Source organism: Peromyscus leucopus, chromosome 15 (assembly GCF_004664715.2).
Source record: "Peromyscus leucopus breed LL Stock chromosome 15, UCI_PerLeu_2.1, whole genome shotgun sequence".
NCBI classification, from domain to species: domain Eukaryota; kingdom Metazoa; phylum Chordata; class Mammalia; order Rodentia; family Cricetidae; genus Peromyscus; species Peromyscus leucopus.
Genome location: NC_051076.1, coordinates 58,170,599 through 58,190,745, shown reverse-complemented (window position 1 = coordinate 58,190,745; position 20,147 = coordinate 58,170,599). Strand labels below are relative to the sequence as shown.

The following is a 20,147-nucleotide window of genomic DNA, read 5'->3' as shown; positions in this document are numbered from 1 at the left end:
TCGACAAGAAACTGTCCTTTCCTGGACTACTGACAGTTTGCTGTCCAAATTGGGCAAGCAGGATACAAAGGAAGTCAGTTGCTGAAATTTGCCAAGACAAGGCAGGACAGTCCTTCAAAATTCCTGCTTCACAGAAAAATCTGTCAGATATTCTTGGCCTGTAGGCCAAAGATGGATGCCCCAACATCACAGAGGAATCTTGAATGACTGTTCAGGGAGCCAGCTGTCTCTGTCATCTCTATAGTTTCAGAAGTTGCTTGTTCTGCACTTCAGGCAATATTTTATGTTTTTAAGGTCTCTGATGGGGTTGAAGACTAGATAGTTATATTCTTATAGTTTTTCTTGTTACCAAATTAAAAATAAATGAACAAAAGAAATGTAGTTTATAAAGGTTGAGAGACATAAAAGCTTAAGTTGTTTATCTAAGAAAATGTTTTCAGGTCTAAAAGGATATTTTTAGGCTGGTAATACAAGTTATGATAGAAAGTGTTTTAGATATAAAACTTTGGACTCTCCAAGATAGGATAAATAATAGAGCACTTTCTCTAAATTTGCCATGTACAAGTGAGCTGGATATTGTAAATGTAATTCTTTTTTTGTTGTTGTTGTTGTTTGTTTGTTTTTTTGTTTTTGTTTTTTGAGACAGGGTTTCTCTGTGTAGCTTTGGACCCTGTCCTGGAACTCACTCTGTAGCCCAGGCTGACCTTGAACTCACAGAGATCCACCTACCTCTGCTTCCCGAGTGCTGGGATTAAAGGCATGCGCCACCACTACCCGGCGTAAATGTAATTCTTATCTGATAATTGTTCTTATTATATATAGTGTTACTGTGTTAGAGTTAAAGCCTTTCCTTTTTATTTAGACAAAAAGGGGGGAATGTTGTAGGATGATCTTTTTGTGTGTTGTGAAGATGTGTCTCTGCCAAGGCACCTCCTAATTGATTTAATAAAGAGCTGAACAGCCAATAGCTGGGCAGGAAAGGAAAGGCATCACTTCCAAGCAGAGATGGGAACTCTGGGAAGGATGTGAGGCATGCAGGATTTGCCAGCAAGGTGTGAGCAAGTTGGATGAACAGTATGGAGGAGAGTCAATGAGCCATGTGGCAGAACATAGATTAATATATACAGATTAATTTTAAGTTTTAGGAGCTAGTTAGAAATCAGCCAAAGCTAAGGTCAAGCTTTTATAATTAATAAGAAGTCTTCATGTTATTATTTAGGAGCTGGTGATCCAAAGAATTCTGACTAGAACACACACACACACACACACACACACACACACACACACACACGCACACACTCATCCCCATCCCATTCCTGCTGTATCCCTTTTTTCTCTCCAACAAGTTCCTCTCCACATCATATTCAGAAGACAATGCTTCACAGCACTCTTCTCCATTCCACCCTCTCTTCTGCAGCGTTCCCTGAGCCTTGGAGGGAGTGATACAGATGTTCTGCTTAAGGATGGACACTTAGCAGTCACTCATTCTCAGTGCTTTGACCAATTACGAGTCTATGTATTTACCATTGCACACTGCAGAGAAGCTTCTCTGGCTAAGGTTGAGAGCAACACTATCTTTAGGTATAAATACAAATATTTAGAAGGCAGTTTGGCAATGTGTCTATTTAGCAAGACAGCATTAGTAGCTGCCTCCTCTAGGGCCTATGATCCTCTAGGGCCTATGATCCACTGCTCCCCCATACACACCATGAACTTTTGACTATATTGACAGTACCAGACATGAATTCCTAGGGAATGGGCCTCAAATGCAAGCAAACACAGTTGGTAACTCCCATAACACTTGTACCACTACTGCACCCGTAGGCACATCTTGCCTGGCAGGTCAGTATTGTAACATGCAGGGTCCACTGGAGATGTGGCCATTGATGACTTTTCTCCTCTAACAGCCTGCACAAGCACCTTCTGGCATCATCAAAGCTAGCTATCAGGGAGGAAACATCCGGTTCAATTACTGTTTGTTTCCTTCATAAGTTATGAACGAAGTATGTGGTGTCTTCAGCAACAGTCTTACCATCCATTTCTGTTATACAACCAAGAGCAATAGCAAATAACCAGTATTGGGGAGGGCGATATCCCTGGGGTCTCCCTAATCAAAAGTGCACTGATATTTTAGTATAATAACCTGTGGCTTCTCGGAGCAGTATTGTTCACTCACACAGAACACTGCCATTCATATGCTTCCTTATCATCATGTAGTTTAATTTGTTTACAAGCAAGTAGATTTCCATATGGCTTTTTCAATCATCTCTAGTCTTGACTAATCCTCCTTAATCCTCTTTCCATACCCTTTCTTCTCCATCTTCTACCTGTTATCCCCACTTCAATTTCTCCATCCCCACTGTGCCTCCCCTCTGTTTTCATAACACATGAAGGACACCTTTTTTAACAAAGATGGTAGAACAGATAGAAATCCTAGGCTTAGCGCGGAGATGAGCTAGTTTGGTCAAGCTGAAAAGGAACCATAGGCATCCTACAAGAAGAGGCCTTGAGGGCAATGGCAGAGAAAGTCTTTCACCAGATCAAGCTCTAGATAGAGTGGCCAGTTACCTAATTTTCATGAAACAAAAGACAGCTTAATAAGAGCTAAAGAGATCGCTCAGCGGTCAAGATAACTCGCTGATTTGGAGAGGACTGAGTTTAGTTCTAGGCTATTCCACCAGATGGCTCGCAACTGACTGTAACTCCAGTTCCAGAGGATCTGATGTCCTGCTCCGGCCCCTGCTTCATATTAAGAGATGCACGGAAGCCTACATGCATAAAGGAGGGGGAGATGGGGAAGAGAGGCATGTGGGTGTACAAAGAGTGGGCTAAATGTGCGCAGGCCAATGCTCACGGTATAGAACCCACATAGAAAGACACACCGAGCTCCCAAGTGGACACAGTGGCTTGGCCGTGTAACCTCAGCCATCTTAAGATATTAGCAACTCGGCGCTGGCACCTGGGGATAGCACCCTCTGGTGGTGTCTGTGTGTGGCCCTAACAAACAGCACAGCTCCTTACCAAGTCAGCAACTGTTATCTGTCTGTTTGTCAGTACTGAGAATGGAACCCAGTGCCCTAGTGCACGTTGGGATTAGGTAAGTGCTTGAACACCCAGTTGTAAGCCCGGTCCTATGGAATCCCAGCAACAGAGCTGAACATCAAATCGCCGGTATAGCTCCATTCCCCCAGGAAAGCCATCAGCTTCCTTAGTAGCAGATCAACTACTTAGAGCTCCTTTTGGTTCATAGGGCAAAATCTATGATCTTAACCAAATTATCCCAACCAGTATGAGCATCCTTCTCACTTCCCCGATTCCAGTCTCTCCGGAAAGAGGGCAGTAAGAGCTGTGGATTGTTTCTTACAGCGACCCACACCAAACTTTCTGGTGTGAACTACAGAGGGAGTTTTCAAGTAGCTTGCTTCCACTCCTGAAGGGTTCTCCCGGGATCCTTTGTTCCACCTCTGTGGGCAAACTCTACAGGAACTCAAAAGTCTCTCAACATTCTCCTAACTGCCTTTAGCATGCTGCCTGGGCTTCGGCATTGAGCATTGGTGGATCACAAGCCCTACTATCAGCTAAACGATGGTTGCAGTTGTAAAAAAAAATCTGCCAAATGCCATTATAAAATGATTACTTGAGCTATTCAAACAGCTTTCTCCGTCGTTATTTGGATTGGTGACAAAGTCTCAGAGTTCAACTTCCTTTGTGGATTTCTGAGAGTGATCAGGACGTGTAGTGCTGGGGTGTTTTTCCAATCCTTGATCTGCTGACAAGAAGGGAAAGCGTATCTTTCCAGCAGATAACAAAGTCAGGGGAAAGGGCTTCCAAGCACCAGGTATAAGGAGTCGGGAAGAGCTCTGGGGAATCTGCCCAAAGCGCCCTCCATTCCTTGCTCTCCGGTGTGGGGTTCAGAACCAAGCTTACTGTTTGCTATTCGTAGTTTTGTGAACATGTTCGATAAATGAGGCCATTTGCTAAAACTGGGGCTGGGAGCTTGGGGGTCGCAGGGACAGGTAGGAAGGGGCTAATGATGTATAGCCACAAGATTATTTAGCCTGATTCTGAACTCAGGGGGATCCCAGTATATGACACAGCAAAAGCTTATGTAAAAGAACCAGTCCAGACTTTGTTCTGGGCAAGGAAATCCAGTTACGCCCTCATCCAAGTAGGAGCCAGTACAACAGGAGGCAGTACAAAGTTTTCTCTCCATAAAATTTCAGAAGCAGAGCGTCTTGGCTCTGAGTCTGCGCTTTGAAAAGTAGCCCAGTGTGATGGAACCATCTGTGCATTCAATGGCTTCAAAGTCTTCAAACGGTTGGGAAGTCAATTAAATTCTGAAGGCACACCTTAATATGCATTATTTATAAAGTGAAAGACTTTAACATATGAATTTTAATTCAGTATCATCCTAAAACACTTTAATTTTAGTCTTTCAAATACCAAAATGAGAGGGGTAAGGGAAGGAAGGAAGGGGAGAAGGAAGAAATGGAGGGGGAAATTCATGGACAGATGAAAACTTGCAAAGGATTCTGTTGTTGTTGTTTTAGCATTTGGTTAATGTAAGACACCTGCTTTCTCTTGCTATAAACCAAGATAAGGATATCATCAATGGCTAACGCTTCCTGGGAATTTATTGCAACTTTTTTTGCATTTATTTTACATGCTACCTTTATGAAACGAGAGCTGTTATTTCTTGATTAACATAGGAAAGCGAGGTTTAAAGAGAATAAATAATCTGGCCCATATTACTTTCCCACAAACACTTGAAGTGAAGGGAAGCCTGGCTTCAAAGTCTATGTGATTCAACACAGTGTGATATTGTTTCCCAAGGAGCAGAGAAGGGGAAGCCAGGCCTTAGCCACCTCTCTACCACCTGCATGAGAATTATTAGTTCTGGGGATCAGTCTCTGAGGGCAGGGCCATGCGCAGTTAATTCCTCATATTGTACACTTCTAAGAGGATGCCTCTCACAGTGCTGGTGCATTCTAACTTATCCAAGAGGCTATTGGTGGGGATGAAGACCAGGAGTTCTGGAATAGGAACCCAGTGGAAACTTATGCTGGCCAAGTCCTGGCATAGCAGTAGACATGACTCTCACAGTCACCAGTACACATGCACACACTCAATACACACACACATCCAGAGAGAGAGAGAGAGAGAGAGAGAGAGAGAGAGAGAGAGAGAGAGAGAGAGAGAGAGAGAGAGAGTCCAGTCATACTCCAAGAATCCCCGTTCTACTTCAATGTCTTCACACCTGGGGATAATATCCACAAGCACCCCTGGTTGTTCATGTTGTGTAACAAAGCACCAACTGAATTCATTCTAAGGAAGAAGGGTCTGGCCCAACCTTGATCTGGCCCAAGGTTGTCATTATCTATGAGGGATCCTGGAAAGGGTCCTTAACCACCAGCTACAGCATCCTTCCTCCTTTGAGCACAGTTGTTTTGAGTGCTTGGGTTGTAACAGTTCAAGACTAAAGAGACGTAGGAACACTGTATCTTTTGCAAAGAGAAGAGCCTCTATAGACAGTTTCCCAAGGGGAATTCCGGTGGTGCTTTTCAAGGGCAGCATCTACTCAGGCCCCTGTTGCCCGTGTTCTCTTTCTATGAAGACCATCTCATTAGTTTATTGTTCTTTGTTCAGGACACGAGTCTGTGAGCAGCAGAGCACGAATTTAAATGAAAGCCACTGAACCAAACCACTCAAATGCCTTCTTCACAGAAGCTGATGTGTCCAGGTCAGCAGTGGGGCAGCAGTTGGTGGCCAGCTTTCGGGGGAATTCCTTTCCTGAACCCTGAAATCCCCTTCTCCCCGGCTCAGCCATTGCATCACTGGTTCTGGAGGTTCCTAAGGGGGCTTCTGAGATGGGGCACCCTAAAAGTCTGGGATCTCCAACAGAGTATAAGAGAAGGGAAGCTAGGGACCAATGTGCTTCCCTGAAGTTACTGTCACCAGGCCCTGGAGAAGGTTCCAAAGTGACGACAGCGAGGCCGAGAGGCCAGAACCGACTTTCTCTCATCAGGAAAACTCAAGAGAAGGGACCCTGATACAACTGGTCGGAGGTGAGTAGCCGGGCTCCCCCTTTTGCCCAATCTTCCAGCTCCAGCTCCCACTACCATCAACACATCGCCCTGCCTTCTCGTCTCCAGATCTAGAGAAAGTAACCGGCAGACACCGAAACACGAGCATCTCCTTGGATAAAAGAAAAAGTCCAAGTCGATTTTGTTCCGGACTAAGATGGACCAAGATGCCCCAGCTAAGCCCAGAGAACAAAAGGTAACATGGCTTTCTCTTGGAGGTCTGGGTCTTACTCTCAGTAGTAGTTTGCAGCAGCAAATGTGACTTGTCCTCTAGGGCCCACCTCAGAGCAGGTAGGCTCTTCCCAGAGGCCAGAGAAGATTTTAGGAGTTCAGGCCCCAGCATTTCCTTTCTGTACCCTCTTCTCAGCCCCAGCAAAGCATGCTGAGTCTGAAACCCGGGGAAGGACAGAAGCAGCACACATTAGATGCGGAACACATAGATGCCCAGGCAAGGCTCTTCTTTTGTAGTGGACGAGAAGCAGCTGGGTCAACATAGCAGCCTCCAGCCAAGCCAAGCCTGGTGATGCTGTGCTCTTCTCTCTGCACATGCCAGACCACCCCACAGAATGGGGATGAAGGTGGACGAGAAGTGGGATTCAGGGGGGCAAAGGGGGAGCTAAGGGAAGCCACACACCAGCCTGTAATGAAAATGAGGTGGCTGTGTTTCCTTGCAGGACTTGGGGTGGGGGGGCACAGGACTCTAAACTCTAAATGTGGTGCAGGGTAACAAAGGCCTGGGAGTCCCAGTGTCCTGCAGAAAGGATTCTTGAAGGTCATTGGCAGGGAGGGTGATTGGAGACATTCCATGGAACGATATCCTTCCAGCCCCCAATCAAGACTGATAAGTAGCTAGGGACATTTTATTTTATCACACACAGTGCTTCCTCATTGCCCCACGGAGGCAGCTTTGCTCCTGAAGCTGAGATACTGCCACACCATTGGGCTTCAGAAGAGCAGGGCCGCCTGGTGATGTTGGCCTTTCTGTGAACTGTATTAGGACTTGGCACTTTGGAAACGGTAGCCTGGGGAAGTCAGAGTACCGAGCATGCAGGGAACCTGGATTTGGTGAATATTAATCAAACTAGGGACTAGGTGCAGCCACACCCTGGGAGAGCCTGGAGAGGAGGGGGTAAGGCAGGGGAAGGGAGGGGATTGCCCTTGACAGTGCCCAAGGGAGCGGTGGAGGGAGCTGGAAGATGGGAGAAACCTGGATCTTTTCAAACAAGCAACTCTGGGTCCCTAGACAGTAGGGCAGCCAAAGGCTCTAGAAGACATGGCTGAGTAGAGCCAAGCCAGGGCACCAGCGGCTGCTGGCAGCCTAGTCTAGAGTCTTTAGGTTTTCCTGTCTTCCTTTCTCGTCCCTCCTCATCTCTCCTATGCCCCCTTTACTCTTCCTTTCTCCTACTTTCTCTCTGTCCCCTTCTATTTCCTTTTCTCCTCCTTGGATGCGATCCCGCACAACTGGGTATAGTTGGGAGTCAAGAGGGTACCTTGCCTGTGTGCCTTAAAGTTGGCACACTGATCATTTTTAAGACTGGTAAAGTATATGTTCACATTTAAAAAAAAAAATAAAACAAAACGAAACAATGGCACCTGTGGGTCCAGAGAACCGCAGCCAGGCACCCTGAAAATCCTCAGAGAACACAGACGATGTGTATGAGGTACAATCTCAGTCTTTCTGATCCCTGAGAAGTGACCCTTATGGGGTTCCCTGACGGAGCACGGGACTCCTGATCCCCATAGCTGCCCACGGGGTTCACACAATGCTCCATCTGGTTTTGGAGTCTAAAAGTAAAAGGATGTGACACAAGGCTCTGCTTTCAGTGAGTTCCCAAGGCCAGTGGAAGAATGCAGAACCGAAGGTCAGATGGACACGAGGAGGGTCCGAGAGAGCTTTCTAGAGACTATGGAGAAGAAACAGAATGGCGCCCTAGTGCCAGCAGGGTGAAGGTTTAGTGTTAACTCAGTCGCTCACGAACAGTGAGACACAAGGCTCCCCCTGAAGAAATAACTCCCCACGGCAAGGAGAAAGGATGAAAAGAGAAAGCGGAGGGATATCCTGCATCCCAGGAATGTGGTAACCGCCCCCTTCCCCCCCCCCCCCCCCCCCCCCCCCCCCCCCACACACACACACACAGTCTCCATCAGTGGCTCAGAACCGCCATCTTTTCCCGGAGAAGAGCCAGATCCCAGAGAATGCCCTTTCCAAGCATCACAAACTGTGCTCTAGCTTTAAATGGGCGCTTTCCACCCTGCACTACTCTGTAGAGTCCCACTTGCCCAGACAGGCAGTTCTCTGGCCCCGCCTTTCAAGTAGAGCCCTCAACTGCTGGAGCAACCTGAGATTCCACAGCGCAGTGCCTAGGACCCCCTGCCACTCGCTCTAGCTTCTCATATGTCTCCCCCGGGCCTCTTGTCTTTGGTTGCAGGTCTCCCACCAGAGAACAAGGTGGAAAATACTCCTCCTCATACTCTGCCTGCTCCATGGTGAGTCCACAAACACAGCCCAGAGTCAGGCTTCAGAGACTGCTGGAGACCTGGGAATGGAATTCAGACCAACCAGGCAGATCTATCGCCTTCTCTCCTGGGATCCAACACGATTGTGCTGTGGATAAGGGTTCGGGGGAATGAAGGCCACGAGAGTTCACCGGAGACTGCATATGCCCGGCTCATTATATCTAGAATAGCCTTTGTTTAGACAAACCCCAACACACACACACACACACACACACACACACACACACACACACACACCACCTACGCCCCCCCACCCCCTCTCTTCCATTTAAGTGGATGGCTTGAGAATTAGCTGTTTACAAGGTGTTCCAAGGTTCCAAGGTATGCAAAACACAAATGTTACAGGCTTCATTTCCCTTCATTTTACAAACACTTAAGTGCCAGGCCCAGCATTAGCAATATAAAAATGGAAACCATAGCCTACATGTAAAGAAGTCAGTATACAAAGAAATTATACGATGAAAAATTTAAATGCATTTAGTCATTTGTTTAATGCTAGTCATTAAGAGTTTAGTGTGGGCCAGGAGCTGAGGACAACTGGATGATAGATAGAATCCAGTCCTAACAGTATTTGCAGCCTCGTGTGCTGAGGCAGGCCAGGCAAGAGGGTAAAAATGATTCTTTCCCCTGCAGTGCTGTGTAACTTTTATTATGATGGTAATGGTGAGCCACGGAAGAATGTGGGGTGTTGGGGGGGGGGCGTTACTTAGACTCTAATCCAGAGAGGTGTCTTACAAATCGTTATTGAATTCATTAATATGTGAAAATATTATGATAACACTAAAAATGGATTAACCATGTTTGGCTCGTCAACAAATCAGAGTAAAGCAAGAGTCAATGCTGTCCCGTGTGTGATGTAGAACTCCTAATCTCTGGCTGCCCCTCAGAAGGCATGAGACCTCTCTGTTCACATAGAGGTAACAGTCCTCTTCATGTCTGGTGTATTCTAAACTTGATTGTTCTAAGGATTCCGTTAAATATTTTGGTCAGTACTTTAATCCTCATCCAGGGACACGTCCCTGCATCCCCACAGGGACTGTGAATGTTAAGGCGTGTAGTCTCTGGCTGCCACCAACCTCTGCTCTGCCACGTAATACCCAGCAGGATCAGAGCCAGCAGGAGCAGTGTGAGGACTTGCTCTCTTAGTCCACAGGATGTGGGGCAGAAATTAGAGTTGACATCACACTTATTTCTTGAGAATGGCTTTGTAGGCATTTGGTGCCCCCTGATGGCTTGGCTTCTCCCTTTGCCCAGGTTCGTCCATGACCCCTCCACACAGACGACCCCATTCCAGAGGACTACAGGTCGGTTCTCCCCCTTCCAGGACCCATCTCTGCACTATGGAAGCACACACGACTTCCACACCCCCTTGCTGCTGGAAGAACTCCTTGACAGGTACAGCCCCTCTTCTCCCTCTGTCTGACCAAAGATCTCCTTTGTTAAATCAAGTCCTGTCCCAGTGTAAGGCCTGTCTCAACTGCAAGCATCACTTGTACCCGTACCCCTGACCCCAGTGAAGTCATAGTAACCCCCTACTCTTAGTAATGATAGAGATGAGCGAGACTCCGGGTCCCCCACATCCACCAAGAAGCAGAGAACAGCAACAGGGTCTCCAGGTGCATTAATCCTAAATGCCAGCTCGATTCTCTAATTCTCACAGTTGACTAACACAAAATTCAAACCTTTAATTATTACAGAAGCCAAGAGCTACTGGTTGGTAGCTCATCATTTGAGATGCTGGTTCTTAATTCTGGTATTCATGAAAAGCTATGTGCATGGCAAGAGTCAATCAAAGATTCTCAATCAGCAAAGCTAGACTGTCCCATCCTCCTGACTAATGACACAGTGATCCTTTTAAATGTGCCAGCTCTAGAAATTCCTAGAATCTAGGGTGTGTACATTATAATAATAATATTTTTAATGGTGACTAATATTCTCGCTTTTTAATTTTAAAACATAATAGGAGTAACCTTTATCATGAGTGGTGTGGTTTGGGTTATGTTGTTTAAATAACCTTCAGTGGTATTGCTACTATCAAAGCATTTATGATTGCTGCTTGTCCTGTAATTAGACCTTAGACATAAGAGACAAGCCACTTACAAGTACTCAGAAGGCAGCTGAGTTTATGCTCTGCTGTCACTATCTTAAAATTCTTTTGTGGCTATTGTTGGTTTGTCTTTGTCTTCTTGGTCTAATTCTTTAGTTTTATTTATATTAGTACATATGAATTATATATAACAATGGACTTCATTATGATACTTCATGTATGTATGTGTATTTTGATCATATTCACCCCACTATCCTCTGTTGCCCAACTTCCATCCTAGCAGGTCCCCGTCCTCTTTCTAAGTAGTCACCTTCAACTTTCGTGTGTGTGTGTGTGTGTGTGTGTGTGTGTGTGTGTGTGTGTGTGTGTGTGAATTAGTTGAATTAGGGTTGCTTACAGAAGCATGGATAAAGAGTTGTCTACAGAGATATGGTCAGCTTGCCAGTGTCTACACCAACAACCATTAACAACCCATAGATCCTCAGAGAAGGGTCCCTCAGGAGCACCCCCTAGCAGGCATTAACTCCCTTTAAGTCCTCACAGAGGGGTGGGGCCTCTTGAGCCCCTCTCATGTCCTTACTAGAATATTGGCAGACCAGATCTTGTGTCAGTCTTGCGAAGGCAATCACAGTGGCTGTGAATTCACGGGTCTGTGTTCATCAGGAAGACTGACTTATAGTTTTCCTTTTTGTTGTGTCTCTGTCTAGTTTTGATATTAAGATAATACTGGTTTTGTAGAGAGAGTTTAATGGTGTCCCTTTCTTTCCTGTATCATGAAATAGTTTGGGAAGTATTGGTGTTAATTCTCTGAAGGTCTGGGAGAATCTACCTGTGAATCCATCGGGGCCAGGAAAAATGTTTATTCCTTCTTCATTCTCACTGCTTATTACAGATACATTGGATTGTTTATCTCCTTTTGGTTTAGTTTTTGATAGGTCATATACATCCATATTCATTCACTTCTTTTGGATTCCAGTTCAGTGGAATATGTTTTTAAGGTGTGTACTAATAACTTATTGCATTTCATTAGTATTTGTTAACACTTCCCTTTCATTTCTAAATGTTGATTTGGTCTCCTCTTTCTTTTCATTAGTTTGACTAAGAGTTGGTCAATCTTGTTTATCTTCTCAAAGAACCAACTCTCTGTTTATAAAATCTTATTATAATGAAAATTTTGTTATAATGAAAAAATTTTTTTAATTTCTATTGCACTAATTTCTGTCATGATCTTAATTATTTCTTCCTATCTACTGATTTTGGGTTTGTTTTGTTTTTATTTTTCTAAAAACCTAAGGTATATTGAGGTGCCCGTGGTTTTTCCATGTATATAAATTCTCCTCTTAGAACTGCTTTCATTGTATCCCATAAGTGTTGCTATGTTGTATCTTCATTTTAATTCTAAGATCTTTTTAATTTTTTTTATTGATTTCTTCTCTGATCCATTCATTATTCAGTGGTATGCTAGTTAATTTCCAAGAGTTTGTGTTTGTTTTGTAGTTTCTTTAGCTATTGAATTTTAATTTTATTCTATTGTATCCATATAGAAAACAACGAATTTTTTTCAGTTTTCCTATATGTATTAAGACTTGCTTTGTGTTCTAACATACGACCCACTAGGCTACTGGAAAGAAAGTCTATCTGCCAGGTTCAGATGGAATGTCCCATAGCTATCTGCCAGATCCACTTTGATCTATGTGCCATCTTACTCAGATGCTTTGTTTTTGTTAGGGTGACTGTCTATTGGGTGGGGAATTAATGTCACCCACTCTGGCTGTGTTAGGATTAATCTATGCCTTTGCATCTAGTATATCTGGGCGTCCCTGTGTTCTGTGCAGGTTCAGAATTGAAACGTCCTCTTGAGGATTGCTCCCTCAATCATCGGGAAATGGCCTCTGAATCTATTTTGATGATATTAGGGGGAAAAAATGACACTTGCTTGTTTCAAAGATGAATTTGCTTAGAACACCTCTTCCCGTGGTGTCGCCCTAAGGTAGCATTAATCCGTCTTTTATGGGAAATTGAGAAGTGTGCACTAATTCCTAGCAAATTTTGTTGATTTTGTTGCATTTGGTGTTTTCTCATTACTGTCTTGCTTAACTGTTATCATTCAAGAAGTTGATTCTTTCCTGTGGCCCCATGGATATATTTGGCTTTCTCTCTAATCTGAGGGATTTCTTCAAGTATTTTCTGTTAAGCTGAGTTAGTAGTCATGAATTCCTTTAGCATATTTAATTGTGGAAAATTTTTATTTCTCCTTCAATGACAGGTGACTTTGATGGGGATCACAGTCTGTGTTGGCAGTAGTTACCTTTTAAAACTTGAAATATATTATTACAAGCTCTCCTGGCTTTTAAAGTTCCTATGGAGAAATCTGTTATTCTGACGGGCTGCCTTTGTATGTGACTGGAGGCTTCTCGGGCATTTTCAATGTATTTTCTTTGTTCTGTATACTTAGTAGTTGAATTATAATATGACAGGAAGAATTCTTTTCCAGTCTCATCTGTGTAGTTTTCTAAATGTCTCCTAGATATGGATTGGCATCCCTTTCAAAATTTTTTGAAAAATTCAAAGGTTCTTGGGGACCTAGTCAACTTCTTTGGCTCTGTTAAGCATCCAGTTCTTATTTATTCAGCTGTTGCTGTAGAGTCAGGGGTGGGTGGGTGGGGAAATCACTTCTCTGGTGGTTTCCACAGCCTTTGCCCAGGTAGCACGGTTAATCCAGGTGCTGATGCCCAGATGAGTCTGTTTGCATCCCTGCAAGCCAGGTGGGTATTGCTCTTTTTTGAGACAAGTCTCACTATGTAGCTTGGGCTGGCACTAAACTCAAAACCCTTCCTGCCTCTGCCTCTTGATGAGATTGCAGCATGTGTTATCATACTCAACCTCTTCTTGAAACATGATAATTTGGACAAGGAGTCTTGCACTTTCCCCCTGTACCAGGATCCACAAGTTCTTTAATTGTTCCTGGTAAGAGAATACTGGTCAGAAGTGTCATGGCTTCAGAAGCCATAAAGACACACAGCAAACTACCAGGTACTCTTATCCCAAATTGAATATTTGGTGGCCTTTCTGTGGGAAGAAATGATGAAGCTGGTCTCAACAACAGCACAACAGGCAGCCATCTTGGCACCTCAGGGAGGACAAAGAACTCTAGAAGGGACTAAAGAGCTTGGTGTAAGAATTGTTTTGGATAGAGAGGGGCCACTTCCTCTTGCTCTAAGCCATGTGAGAGAAGGAATGTCTAGAGAGTGACCAAATAAAATTGTCATTATCCTCCAGGTTTCTTAAGACAAAATGTGCTTCCTTTGGCCTAGTTTAGGGTCCTCTCGAAGAGAGACATCCACAGGAGACTGTGGCCACAAAAAGAGGTACAAATAGCCACAAGTCACAGGGCTGTTGCTGGTCGCCATAAAAAGCCAGCAAAATAAGAAGCCATTCTTGCAAGGGGGAAAACTAGAGACAGGAGCCACCAAAAAGATAGCTGGAAGGCAAATAAAGAGATGACTTTGGACATTAGCCAGGCATGGAAAGATTGTCTTATGCACCCCCACCCCCTTCTCTGTGCCAGTCCTGGAAGGTCCCCAGGCCTCAGCTCTGAGTAGCTGAAGAAAGCAAAACGAGAGACCCAATCTGTACCTCTCCTCCCCGGCAGTCTCAGAGCCTAGCGAGAACAGAGAGAAAGCCTTCAGCTAGATGAGACACTCCGCTTCAGTCTGTTATCACATGGGGCTGGATGTATAATTTCAGGCTAGACTAGACAGTGTGTGCCTGAAGAGACAATGAAATCTACCGTACACAGATTATGCCCGGTATCTCATTAAGGAGCGGAGAGTTCAGAGATAGTGTAAAAAAGTCAGTGAAAGAATAAACTTTGAGCTGGGTGGTGGTGGCAGCGGCGGCGCATGCCTTTAATCCCAGCACTTGGGAGGCAGAGCCAGGTAGGTCTCTGTGAGTTGGAGGCCAGCCTGGTCTACAAAGTGAGATCCAGGACAGGCACCAAAACTACACAGAGAAACCCTGTCTCAAAACTCACACACACACACACACACACACACACACACACACACACACACACACTTTGTTTCTGCTTCCACCTTATCAAATTAAATTCTTCCTGCACACTGCCTTATATATACCCCAGTTCAGCTCAGCATTGCCAAAGCAGGTATATCCATAACACTTCTTGCCTGTGCTCTTGTACCAGCTGTGGGCCGTGGATGCTCAGTGCTCTGTTCTAGAGAGAAGTGGCCAGTGTGGGAGAGTGTCAGCCATTGACCTGGAAGATGCACAAGCCAAACAGAGCAGAACATGCTTCTCTTCAGAGAAAAGCACACCAATATATGTGGGGATATGCTATTTTAGCAATTCTCGTTACAATTACGTCCACACTAGCAGCACTTCTCTTTTACATGCTGTGTAAACCAGAGCGCTCTGCCTGGAGTTGCCTCCTCCTCCTCACAAGCGTGTGGATGGAGTTTAGTGTGATGAATGCAGGCTCTGGACAGACTTGCACGAGCACAGCTAATCCATAAGTGTTCGCTAAGCACTGGGTCAGAGTCTTTCAGAGGAGGCCTTGAGTTCAGCTCCCTTCCACACTTTGGCCAAGGCCTACTTCCTCAGTGGCAATGCTCTTCGGTTCTACACGCTACCTCCCAGTTGTGTTTTCTGACAAGCAGAGTTCATGACTGACTCCCTAACGGTGGTTGCATGCACTATTCCCTTCCCTTTGACAATTTTCTCTGCCTGCAGGTGCAAATGCATTGAGAGGCCCAAGGCTGGTGTCTGGGGAGGCTGGAGGAGCCGTCACCATCCATTGCCATTATGCCCCCTCCTCAGTCAACAGGCACCAAAGAAAATACTGGTGCCGCCTGGGGCCTCCACTGTGGATCTGCTCCACCATCGTGTCCACCAACCACTATACTCACCGTGACTACAGAGGGCGTGTGGCTCTCACTGACTTGCCACAGAGCAGTTTGTTCACGGTGAAGCTGTCCCGACTGTCACTGAATGACACGGGACTTTATCGCTGTGGCATCGGAGACCGAAATGATGTGCTGTTCTTCAGGATGAATCTGATTGTGTCTGCAGGTATGAGCTGGTTGATGGCTGATGGGCCAATTTTTGTAAAGCCAAAGTTCAGAAGAAATGGGTATAAGCTATATTAGCAATTATAAATTGGGCTCAGAAGCCCAAGAAAGCCTTGAGCCTTTTCAATAAATAATAGGGAATAGGAGGAAGGCTCTGAGAGGTATGCTTTCAGTTTAGATAGAAGTTATCCTTAAGAAGGCAGATACTAGGGAAGAGTGCCCAATGAAGTATATAAGGTCACCCACCTGGTTCTTTCTATCCTGCATGTTGCAGAATGAATGTTTGAAATGAGGTCCAAAGATGCTGTGACTTCTCTGATTCCAGAAAACTTGGTGTTCAGACATGCAGAGATGAAGTAGCACTGGTGATGTCTGCATGAGAGGACAGAAGGTCTGGGGCTAGGCTTCCCTAGAGGAGTGCCTTGCTGAGTCCCTCAAAGACATCGGACAGCTCCAAGGCTCTGTTCCAAAGGCTGGATCCAGATTCAGGCATAGAAGTCTAAAGTGGTGTGTGTGTGTGTGTGTGTGTGTGTGTGTATGTGTGTGTGTGTGTGTGTGTGTGTGTGTGTGTGTGTATTGGTGAAATTATTAAGGCCACTCCACGTAGCTAAAAGGGAGGTTTATTTTGTGGGGTAACTTACAAGTGAATGGATAGTTTACAGAGTCTGGGAAAGGCGTGGCAGTCTGGCAGTGTTCTCTGGAGAACTCTGCTTGGTCTACCTCTAGTGTCCAGGGTCCAGGAACCAAGAGACCCGGCGCATCTAGATCTCGGGTCTTCAGGGTCCTCCCTTGGCCCTGTCTTGTAGGTGTGACAGTTACCGAAGCCTCAATGGGGCTTGGAACTTCCAGATCAAAGCTGGAATGGCTACCCACTGTGTGTGTGTGTGTGTGTGTGTGTGTGTGTGTGTGTGTGTGTGTGTGTGTGGGTGTCTGGGTCTGTGTGTTTGTGTGTGCACACATGCACACTCCCTAAAGGCTGCTCTGCAGAACACCCAGTCAGAATTGATCTCTCTGGTGAACATATAAATCCCCTTGAATGATGCAGTTCACCTGCCTGCTGCAATTGGAGGCTGATTTACTCCTTTGTTGAATAGTAGCACAGGCTCCTAGCTACCTGGATAGGAGTATGCAGGCCTGAGGGAAGGAAATAGGAATGTAAAATGTGAATGTTTGCGAAACCATAGAAGAGCATTGAGATCCTCACCTTCTAATTTTATCTGACATATTGGCAGAAGATTGCATCTCTTAGTGAGGTGCATCCTACTTAACAAGCATTTTGATCAAATGGTCCTTTGCTGAATCCAGTAGTTAGTCTAGGTAGCCTTCCTGCATAGCCTCTCTCTGGGTGTGTCCACACAGGTCCTTCCAACACCACCTATGCAGCATCTCCAGCTTCTGGTGAGCTCATCACAGCATCTCCTGGGATAGTATCTACAGCAGCCAACAGATGGACCCTGGGAGCCACTCTGATTCCAGAAGGCCAAGGGTCAGAATGGGACAGAACAGCTCCAACTACAGCCAACAGACGGACCCCAGGAGTCACCCCGATTCCAGATGGCCAAGGGTCAGAATGGAACAGAACAGCTCCAACTACAGCCAACAGATTCATGCCAGAAGTCACCCCGATTCTACAAGGTCAAGGGTCAGAATGGGATAGAACAGCTACAACTACAGCCAACAGATGGACCCAGGAGTCACCCCAATTCCAGAAGGCCAAGGGTCAGAATGGAACAGAGCAGCTCAAACTACAGCCAATAGATGGACCCCAGAAGTCACCCTGATTCTAGAAGCGCAAGGCTCACAGTGGGACAGAACAGCTCTAACTACAAGAATAAGCAGAACTACAGCCTTACCCAACGGGAGACAAACCCCAAGAACAGCCAGGACGACGGTTCCGAGGACACACAGCAGAGAAGAGGGTTCTATCAAGACAGCAGTCCCCACTCCAGAGAGCCCAGCTTCAAAATCAAGAAGCATGTTCAGCACAACACCGGGTGTCAGGCTATGGGGTACCAGAAACTCAGTAACAACTAGCGCTAGCACCAGTGAAGGCTGGGGGAAGGGTCCGACTCCAGAGGCTGATGGGCCTCAGGGGGAAACAGAGGTCAGCGCGTCTCCAGAAGCACTCAGGAAGACCACGGGAACCACCGGGCCATCAGTCCTGATCTCAGAGCATGTGCCCTGGGAAGCTCTCCAAGAAGCAACAGAGGATTCTAAGCAGCAAGCGCGGTACTCTGTGGAAGAGTCATCCCCAGCTCCAAGTGCATGGACGTTGAATACTACGCATGTGCCAGTGCCATCTGGAAGCACTGGTGGGAATCTAGAAAACACTGATGGAGGAAGTAGCCCCCCAACACCAAGCCAGCTTTCATCAGGAGGCCCTAGGTGGGCCCCTGGCCAAGGGTCATCCATGAAGAGGTAAGCGTTGGGCCCCTCCTCTGACCTGGAGCCCCAAGTCTGCCTTGTTTCCTGGCCAGCCCTTCCTTCTGTGGCCCTCTCTCCCTTTGTATCTACAAATCAGTAAAGGGAGGGACGGGACACATAAGCCCCAGCTGCCATCCATCTCCACACTTCAGTGCCCACGCCGTGATAACGCTATCTGGATGCTTTCTGGTGGTCCCCAAGCAAAAACCTAAATGATGTGATGAAGTAAATCTTTAGGCTGAAACCCTTGGAACGCTCTATTTCATGAGAGGACCAGAACTCCAGAGAAGGGAAGTAACTTGCTGAGGACCCACAGAAAAGTTGTGACAGAGCCGAATGCCATGGCCAACCTCCCAGCTCTCACTCACCCTCTTTCTCAGTATGGCACATGGTGGCCCGTGCGTGAGAGGGTAGTGAAGCCTGGGACTGAGGAGCTGAAGAGAGCAGATCTGCTGGGAGCCAGTTACAGGGACAAGGGTGGCCTGGGACTCCGCTCGTCCACCTGTGAAATGAGAGGTGGGGGGGGCTACCAGTCTTGATCGTCATCTAGCTCCGACCTCCCTGGTCCGTGCTCTGCTCACCCTGACCATGACTCCTCCCTCTGCAGTGCTCTTACAGGAGGAGAAAGCAACTCTTGGATCCTGACTCCAGTCTCCACTGTGCTGGCCCTGGTTCTGCTTGCGGCTCTGGTCCTACTGAAAAGGAGACCCTGGAGAGAGAGGGCCTGTGAGTTGAGCTTGAGTAACCCCAAAGCTGGGGAGAGGAATGGTCCTTTCCACCTGATACCCTCAGGGCTGGGTCCGGTTAGAGTGAGTGTCCAGAGTAGAAAAGGTAAATTCTACCCTGAACCATTGAACTATGCTTCGTTGTGGCTTCTCAAAATTCCCTCTACGCTTGTGCCTCAGAGGCATTCCTGGGCTTAAGGAGATCACTGGGGGATGACAAGAACGATTAACCATAGGCATGGAGCCACACTGGCAAACTTTCTGCACAGCTCTCATTGTAACGTTCCAGGGATGCAGACTCCTAATGTAAGTGCTCCACGTGAGTGCTGCAGGGTATGTGGTCTTGGTGAAAAGAGATTGACACTTTCCGGGAGGCAGCAGGAGAAGCTGAGGTTCCCAGGGACAGGGATCAAATCATCCGGACCAACTGTCATTATTCTAATGGGCTCAGCTACCAGACTTCTGTCTTAGAAATTCCCAGAAACTTGGCTCTCGTTCTTAGGAAGGCAAATCTGTATGTCTGCCCCAGAATACTCACAGCCTTCTCTGTGTCTCTACAGCTCGGGAGGCAGAAAGGCCACCAAGGATCACTCTAATTCAGATGACACATTTCCTACCAGACAAGCTCCCTGCTGTGGGAAAGAACTTGCAGCAAGGTGACCTTCCTTCTGCCCAAGCCAGCCTGACTGTCCTGGAGAAGGACCCAGGACCCTGAGGATACAAAGATAAACAGCTCAGTCACCATGGGAGGACCAAGACCAAATATCTCCACGGCTTCTTCATCCCCTTCTCACCTTCACCCGCACGAAGACTAGATTTACTGAGCTCAGCCTCCATCTGGGGACACGGGGGTCAGGCACTCTCCCCAGCCAAAGGTACAATGATTCAAAGAAGGCTTCCAGAAAGGGCTTTGTGATCTGGTTGTTTTCAACTGCCTAGTCTGCTGCCCCTTACAAGCTTTTTTTCTGAGAGAGAGAGAGAGAGAGAGAGAGAGAGAGAGAGAGAGAGAGAGATAGATGATAGATAGATAGATAGATAGATAGATAGATAGATAAGTAGATAGATAGATAGATAGATGATAGATAGATAAGTAGATAGATAGATAGATAGATAGATAGATAGATAGATAGATAGATAGATAGATAGATAGACAGATAGATAGATAGATAGATGTACAGAATCTCTCCATTCCTGGTGGTGTGGAAAATGTGAAGCTCCATGCTGTTACTGCAGCCTCTCTGGGCTCCCTTCTTCCTCTATGCCT

At 46.2% G+C, this 20,147-nt stretch overlaps 1 protein-coding gene across 1 annotated transcript; it reads left to right on the top strand.

Moving 5' to 3' along the window:
• The first annotated feature begins 6,184 nt into the window (after positions 1 to 6,184).
• Positions 6,185 to 19,823, top strand: Fcamr (Fc fragment of IgA and IgM receptor). Its single transcript, XM_028874904.2, has 8 exons — positions 6,185 to 6,279; positions 8,513 to 8,570; positions 9,855 to 9,995; positions 15,397 to 15,735; positions 17,094 to 17,252; positions 17,564 to 18,152; positions 18,766 to 18,884; positions 19,444 to 19,823. The coding sequence occupies exons 1-8, from the start codon at positions 6,241 to 6,243 to the stop codon at positions 19,596 to 19,598; spliced, it is 1,599 nt and encodes a 532-aa protein (XP_028730737.1). The 5' UTR covers positions 6,185 to 6,240; the 3' UTR covers positions 19,599 to 19,823.
• The last annotated feature ends 324 nt before the right edge of the window (positions 19,824 to 20,147 follow it).

Coding starts and splice junctions, on each gene's coding strand:
- Fcamr (XM_028874904.2), top strand. CDS start 6,241: ATGGACCAAGATGCCCCAGCTAAGCCCAGAGAACAAAAG. Junction 8,571..9,854: donor CATACTCTGCCTGCTCCATG/GTGAGTCCACAA, acceptor CCCTTTGCCCAG/GTTCGTCCATGACCCCTCCA. Junction 18,885..19,443: donor ACCCTGGAGAGAGAGGGCCT/GTGAGTTGAGCT, acceptor GTGTCTCTACAG/CTCGGGAGGCAGAAAGGCCA.